Raw genomic sequence first — 8,504 nt, 5'->3', positions numbered from 1 at the left:
GGATGGGAACCTTCCCTGTGGGGACTACTTTAACATAACTATACACTTTGCTATTATGAGCGATGGAGAGATGCCACCAATTATAGGTAACTCTACAATCTTTCCAAATGGGACAAAGTGCATAGGATAGGGATGTCATAACTACATTAGGTAAAACTTTGCATTATTAAAACACTTTGCTAAACTTAGCAACTCCTTTCCATAAAAACGTGTCCAAGACTCTAGAGTCAACCCACGTAGAAATCCATAACCCGTCCCAACCGCAGCGAAGCTAACCATGGTCAAGGGTAGGGGCTCAACTCTAAGAGGGTTTATTCCTTGATTTCAGGGATGGATTTGGGCTATCATTGCATGCCGTATTCGACGTTAAAAGTGGTATTCTGTAGCGGTCTCATCATCTCAGAAAACCGGATTCTGGTTTCCGTATCCATCAATATTTTCCCGGGGTGGTTATGCTCTGTTTGCGGGGGACAGTTCAGAGTTCCAGGGTTCGAATCTCACGCACTGTCGTTCCTCTTTAGTATGCCAAAACGCGTTAGAAGATCGCGGTGATTTGGATTTTATCTTCTGTTTTTTTCCGCGGATAATACGAAATATCAGTCCCTCGAAGCGTAGGGTCACCATGAGGAAGAAGCTCGATACCCGCATTCCTGCGGTAGGGACTGTCTCTAAGATCTTCTGCTTTATTGCCTTCGTTTCTATTAATTTTTCTTTAATTTATTTTAAGATATCTGATCTTAAAAAAATCAATTGAAACTCTTCTAATATTTGAAATTGAGATTGAAGAAATTTAAAATTTCACTAAGATTGGGTTAAAATTGCTAAAACTGCTGCAATAAGAACATAGCATAGTCTTCAATCTGTTGTTTAAAGTCTTCAGAAAATTACGAAGATAAACTAGATTTGTGTCTCGAACAAGATTATAATAACATAGCATAGTGTTTGTATTAAGGTCTGTTAGTATTTCTCTCTGGCTGTAGAGTGCAGCAGGGTTTTATATGCTCCTTGTCAAGTACTTAAAATTTTAACTTTGGCGGTTATATTTTTGGTGGGGTGGGGGGTTAAATCTATTCTGTTTTTCCTTACATCCTCTTCAATCTGTTGTTTAAAGTCTTCAGAAAATTACGAAAATAAACTAGATTTGTGTCTCGAACAAGATTTTAATGTCTCAAAGTGGTATTTTGTTCTTTATATTTTTTGGTTTTCCTAAGTTCGGTGGGGTTTTGCAGGGCCTGTTTTTATAAATGGTTGTAAATTTAAATTTAAGTTTTTGAAAGTTATTTTCTAATATCGTGTGCTCTCATTTCTTTTCTTTCCTCTTTTCATTTGATTTCAATTTGTTCTTGAAAATTTACAAAGCTAATTGGTGAAAATACAAAATTATCGCAACTTCAACCTAGACTAGGGGTTCAGTTAATCTCTATAAGGATTTTTCTTTCTGGTTCAAGTGCAGTAGGGTTTTGTATACTCTGTTTATTTTACTCAATTTTTAACTCTGACGCCATAGTTTCTCTGGTTCAATGTTCTTAGAAGATCACACAGATAACCTAAGCTTTTCTCTGGATCCGGATCTTAGGTCTTAAAGTGATAATTTGTTCTTCATATTTCTCGTTTTGTTTAGTACAGTAGGTTTTTGTTGGTTCTGTGTCTATTTTATATCAGACTTTGGATCGAGGTTACGAGATTCTGGATCAAGGTCGTAAGGAGTCGTGCACCAGTGCTTTGTATTGGTTCTAGTGTTGGAGAGTTTTAACTTTTGACTTGAAGAACTTCCTTAGGAATAGAGAATATGACCTCAAAGTGTACAGGGAAATAAATTACCCGTACATTTGTAGATAGAAGGATTTTGTTTATTTGCTTCTTTTTCTTATTAGGTACGAGTCCTTTTGAAATTTGATGGATCTAGCTTGAAAAATAGCTTGTTCCTAATATTGTACTATGAGATCAAAGTGATTGAAAATCCTAATATTGTGGAGAAACTGACAAACGATCACAGTCCCCCACATAAAGTTGTTTAAGATTCATGGTCCAAATTCAATATACTGCACTGCCCTTCCTCTAATTGTCCATACTCGTGAGTATGTAGTTAGCAAACACAGCGTTTTTTCTGAAGTATAGCTAAGTTGACTTTAGAGAGGGGTTGGGAGAATGAATTCTTCAACAGGACAAGTAAATTGTATGGGAATTTAGTATTTACCATCAACATTAGTTTCAATCATATGAAGCCTTCTGCTCAAATACAGTCCAAGACAATATCGTGCACCATCCATGAAATTTTCTACATGCGCCTTCTCCTGTTACCATTGATTTAGATTCATATATATTCAGTTCAGTAGGCTATTTCCTTTCATTTTGCAGTGCTGCCTGTTTTTCTGTGTCTACTGGATAAAACCCTAACTCTAGGCATAGACAGGAAAATTGAATGGCTGTACACAGAATAGAGGGGGATGAGCCATTCAGTGCACGTTGAGGCTGCAGATGGTTATGCATTATGTGACTCTGAATTCTTAGCATTATAATGACCACATCCTTATTGGTTTCCTACAGCACAAAATAGGAGTTACATATTACATTGCTAAATTTCTTCTTGTAAAAAATATATTTTTGGCATTTAGGCATTGCTTGTGGTGAGAATGTCGTTTCTAGTTTTCCTGAATTTTGATTTTCTTATAATGAGAATACTTCAAAGTATTAATCTGTCAATGAAAAGTTGGTCATAGCTTTGCGTATTAGCTATAGTGTTATGATATATAGCATAAGAGAAGTACTAGTTTCTACATGCACACTTTTCTGCAAGGATATTAGTGTGGGTTGGTTTGAGTTTTCCTAAAGAACTTTCATCTGCATGCAGACACGGATTAAAAAGATAATGCAAGCTGATGAAGATGTTGGTAGGATTGCATTGCCGGTACCACTTCTAGTATGTAAGTAACCTTTATGCCTCATATGTTATAAACGTAATCTTCAGCACATTTTCTTCAAAACTATATATCAATTGTGTTTATGTTGAATTTGAATTGCATGCACACAGGAAAGGTCAACTCTTAGCCTCAGGGGTTAGCTCAATCGGTTGAACCATCCACCCATGGCATGTTGCCAATGGGGAGGCCATAGGTCACAAGTTAAATTCCGGTTGAGTTCCTCAGGGTTACCAGCTGTTCTTATAGCTGGTGGTTGACCCTCCCTCCATTGGATATTCAGGGGAAGATGGGTGATCTTGCAAGGTTTTTCTTTGATATAAAAAAGGAAAGATCAACTTATAAGTTCTTAATCTTTTCTTTTGTTAACTGTTTTGTTTTGCAGCAAAAGCTTTGGAGCTATTTTTACAGAAACTTTGTGATAGAACATGTGAAATAACCCTCCAGAGAGGAGCGAAGACTATAAGTGCTGCTCATCTGTAAGATTTCATATCAAATATTCTAGTAGATGCTTTAGAAAATCTCTCATAGTAAGGGGCTAGCAGAAATCATTTATTGCTGTTTTGAGTGAAACTTGAAAGTGCAAGATTAGTTAAATGGACATGAACTAAATCAAATTTGTACTGCATGAGGAAAACCAAAGGAAAGTGTTCTGCAGTTTATCTCACCAATCACTTTGTTGTAGTCTTCAATCTAAATTGTGAATATTGTTTCTATTTCCTATAAGGCCCCACCTGGTAGCGTGCATTGGTTTTCATTCTTTGGTATACGTTAAATAGTTGGTTATGTGATCCACACTATCCCTCCAATTATCTTAGTCTCACAAAATTCAATTCAGCGTAGAGTAATTGAGGCTTTGTGTAGCTTTCACCCTTTCATAACTTTATTAGGAAATAGGCACAACCCATTTCTTATCATTTTATGGCCTATCTGATCACAAACCATGCCTGCCAGCTTTTTTCTTGAAACTGCAGCAGTGCTTATGAGGGAGTTCTGTGTAGCAAGTATTTGCTTGAAAGCTTGTCCAATATTGGAAACATTTAATACGTGACAGCTAAAGGGCAGTCACATTCTGAAGATCATTTTTTACAGTGGTCTTTGATCCTAATCATATCTCCAGATATTTTAGACATTGTCCTTCAAGTATAGGTCTGTGCTATCTGGTAGCTGCATACACAAAAGAGTCCAAAAGTTTGATGGCACTGTTAGCCACCTTTATGAGAGTATTTGTCAACTTGGATGACAGGAAAGATGTCTCTCTTTCTCCTTTTTGTGGCTTTTGTAAACCTCTAAGAACTAAAACTTGGTTGATAATATCTGTCTCCTGTAATTTCAAGACTAGATTTCACCTCCAGGCCTCATCAGTATTTTGTAGTTGTAGATATGGCTAGGCGGGTCTCTTGTGAATTGACCGGTTGCTCCTTTGGCCCATGGCTGTATCACTCTTTGTAGGATATCTGCTTTTCACTGTTTCATTGTTATATAGATCAGAGAATCTTAAATTCAGTGACTCAACATTGTACTTGATGGAATTTTGACTCCTATTGGCTACACTTGGAAACCTGTAGATTATTTAATTTCATTCTTTACGGACCTTAACATCTTATGGATTTAATAAAATGGCAAATATACATTTAAAATTTTCTTTCAGCCATATATTTTTATGGCAAATAATCACTACAGCTGAATCAGTCATCTCAACAGTGCTTGAGAAATATCCCAGTGCACCTCCCTGAAAACAAGGGATGCCTATATTTAACCCTGGCTTTGATAAAAACAAGATATGCCTAGTTTTATCCCTGGCTTTTTTGAAAACAAGGTAATTCCATGCTTCTCTTAAAAAACAAGCTTACGTGGATTAAATTATGATGATAAAACTCACCAGATTTCATATGCAATAGAGAATTCATCATCAAGGTCATCTAGAATTCAGGACTCTGTAATTAAAATTGCCTAATCCATTCACACCTTTTGAGTCTTGGACTAAGTGGCACCCTTTAAATTGGAATTTAATTCACATTAAAATACAAAAGTAGACACTGGATTTGTAACGTTCCAAAACTAATTTTGCTTGCATGATGAATGCAGGTGCCATTTTAAAATGATATGTATTTCCGTTTAATTTTCTGCTTCTTGTACTCATATATCTACCGTTCTGGATTTCAGGAAACAATGTGTGCAGAAGTTCAATGTTTTTGACTTTCTAAGAGAAATAGTAAATAAGGTCCCAGATATGCGCAGCTCTGATTCCCTGGGTGAAGGGAAAAATGGGATCAGGAGGAGGTAACTGCAGATCAAAGTTCGTTGTATATTTAAAAGAAATCTTAAACATTTCTGGCACATGGAAAATTGCACTATTGAATTCCCAGCTCTAAATCTACAGATGAAATTCATGCTGATTTTTGTTTGACAATTAATGAACAAAAATTTATTGATGCCGTTTCCAAATTTGTACAGCAACAGAAAGTTAGAATGTATTTGAACACATTGTATTCCCATTTTGTGTTACAGGAAAGCTTTAGAGGAAGATGAAAGTGAAGGGGAACTTAAGAGGGCTAGAATGGTATGGACAGAATCTGACTTTTCTTTCCAGGATTCTGGATTCAGTGACATAATTTGTTTCTAGCTGTTCATGATGAATTGTTTAATTAATGCTCTGTGGCAACAAATCTTTAAAATATTAGTTGTATTTTGATCAGGTTAATGGGAGAGGGCACAGAAGAGGAAGAGGAAGGGGCAGAGGGCCAGGAAGCAATAAATCAAGTGGAAAAACTAGTGCTGTGCCAGAAAAATTTGAAGATGAAGACCTGGATTTTTCTCCTGAGTGTAGCAGCGATAAACAGGCTGAGACCTCAGATAGGTGTGCGGATGTTACTGTGGAGGCAAGAAAGCCTACAGAAAAAGTGATTTTGGTTTGCACGGACAAATTTATGAGAGATTTTGATCTCAATCTAGACTTAGATGATGATGGGAATATTGTAAGTTCACAACCTAATGTTAATCGGTTGGATGCTGAAGTTTCACAACCTAATGTTAATCAGTTGGATGCTGAAGTTTCACAACCTAATTCTAATCAGTTGGATGCTGAAGTTTCACAACCTACTGTTAAACATTTGGATGCTGTAGTTTCACAATCCAATCTCAAACAGGAAGAGATTTATCCTAACTGGTCTCATTCAAATGGGTTTGATGTAAATATAGATCAGTTGCACCTTCAAATGCACTTAAATAGGAACATCGATCAAGATGAGGATGACTATGACAATGATGATGGATAATGTACTTTGGAAGTTGAAGCCCATTTTTCACAAATGGTATTTCTGATTAGAGTTTTGAGATATGAGACCAATAATTCTACTACTAACTCTCGTGAAATTATTGAATCTATTGCCTAAGAAGAATTGACACCCAACCATTTAATAATAATATTTAATCAACCTTTATACTCATAATGGGAATTGAGTTCTTGCGAGATTTGAAACAATGGTGCAACATTTAAAATTCTATTGCTAAGCACTGGTGAAATTATTGAATATTTTTCCTAAGAAGAATTGACACCCAACCATTTTAATAATAACATTTAATCAACCTTAACCTTTATACTCATAATGGGAATGGGAATTGAGGGAGTTATTAGGTAAACCTAATAAGTTTTACCTAATATCTCCCCCATTCCAACCGTCGTTATAAACCTAATAAGTTCTACCCAATATCTACTCAGCCCCATACTCGTCATAAACCAATAAGGCATATATAACTCGAGGGTTAGTGAATAATGATTATATAATTGATGTGTGTACATAATTGCAAAGATTGATATTTGTTTTTCTTCACATTGGCGTTGGCAGATGGATATAACTAGATAGTATTCATATTTCTCTAATCTACATACCCTCTCCCTTTGAGGTGCCTCAATTACCTAACAATTCATTTATGACTTAGTGATACAATTCTATATGTGGCATATGTTGGCCATGAGTTAAGATGAGAAGCTTGGGATTGTTATGACTAACACGAGTATTTAAAATATGATTAGAGCGAGATGGAACACAATGGTGACGTTGAAATTTTCAGACCTCATTTCCATAATGACAACTTGGACCTTGAGTATTTAAAATATGATTAGAGTTTTCACACATTCACCTCTAGGGAGGCATTTATTTGGTTCACTGTAATGCGATGATTGTCAAAACATAAGCTTGGGAATCATTTGAATATTACATCTAAAGTATTCAAACTATAATTTTCTCACATTCACCTCTAATGAGGTTTTATTTGCTTCAATATAATGTGATGATTGTTAATAGTATGTTGTAATGACGTTGACGTATTTCCTTTTTTTCCCTTGTTGAACTAGATTGAGAATACATATGTGGAGACTGTGTTTTTCATTACCCACTTTGGGTTGAATTTAAGGTCGATACTTTAATGTTGCGGCCTTTTCAAAATGCTTGTTTAATCCATAAAAGAATTAATGTGATAAATGTGATGATTGTCAAAAACATGGAGCTTGGGAATCGTTTGAATATTACATCTAAGTATTCAAAGTATAATTTTCTCACATTCACCTCTAGTGAAGTTTTATTTGCTTCAAGATAATGTGATGATGGTTAATAGTATATTGTAATGACGTTGAAGTATTTCTTTTTTTTTTTCCCTTGTTGAACTAGATTGAGAATACATATGTGGAGACTGTGTTTTTCATTACCCACTTTGGGTTGAATTTAAGGTTGATACTTTAATGTTGCGGCCTTTTCAAAATGCTTGTTTAATCCATAAAAGAATTAGTTTCATAAATGCGATGATTGTCAAAACATGGAGCTTGGGAATCGTTTGAATATTACATCTAAAATATTCAAAGTATAATATTCTCACATTCACCTCTAGTGAGGTTTTATTTGCTTCAATATAATGTGATGATTGTTAATAGTAGGTTGTAATGACGTTGAAGTATTTCCTTTTTTTCCCTTGTTGAACTAGATTGAGAATACATATGTGGAGACTGTGTTTTTCATTACCCACTTTGGGTTGAATTTAAGGTTGATACTTTAATGTTGATGCCTTTTCAAAATGCTTGTTTAATCCATAAAAGAATTAGTGTCATAAATGTGATGATTGTCAAAACATGGAGCTTGGGAATCATTTGAATATTACATCTAAAGTATTCAAAGTATAATTTTCTCACATTCACCTCTAGTGAGGTTTTATTTGCTTCAATATAATGTGATGATTGTTAATAGTATGTTTTAATGACTTTGAAGAATTTCCTTTTTTTCCCTTGTTGAACTAGATTGAGAATACATATGTGGAGATTGTGTTTTTCATTACCCACTTTGGGTTGAATTTAAGGTCGATACTTTAATGTTGCGGCCTTTTCAAAATGCTTGTTTAATCCATAAAAGAATTAGTGTCATAAATGTGATGATTGTCAAAACATGGAGCTTGGGAATCGTTTGAATATTACATCTAAAGTATTCAAAGTATAATTTTCTCACAGTCACCTCTAGTGAGGTTTTATTTGCTTCAATATAATGTGATGATTGTTAACAGTACGTTGTAATGACGTTGAAGTATTTCCTTTTTTTT

General features: G+C 35.0%; 1 protein-coding gene across 1 annotated transcript; it reads left to right on the top strand.

Moving 5' to 3' along the window:
- Positions 1–227: 227 nt before the first annotated feature.
- LOC149197142 (uncharacterized) lies at positions 228–6,256 on the top strand. The gene is made up of 6 exons (XM_089405752.1): positions 228–655; positions 2,852–2,924; positions 3,304–3,397; positions 5,085–5,201; positions 5,430–5,481; positions 5,618–6,256. The coding sequence occupies exons 1-6, from the start codon at positions 623–625 to the stop codon at positions 6,194–6,196; spliced, it is 948 nt and encodes a 315-aa protein (XP_089261878.1). The 5' UTR covers positions 228–622; the 3' UTR covers positions 6,197–6,256.
- The last annotated feature ends 2,248 nt before the right edge of the window (positions 6,257–8,504 follow it).

The sequence above is a fragment of the Pinus tabuliformis genome, chromosome 2_2, assembly GCF_031772625.1.
Source record: "Pinus tabuliformis cultivar Carrire ecotype Pingquan chromosome 2_2, CPIR1, whole genome shotgun sequence".
Classification (NCBI taxonomy): Eukaryota; Viridiplantae; Streptophyta; class Pinopsida; order Pinales; family Pinaceae; genus Pinus; species Pinus tabuliformis.
This window is presented reverse-complemented; position numbering and strand designations above follow the sequence as displayed.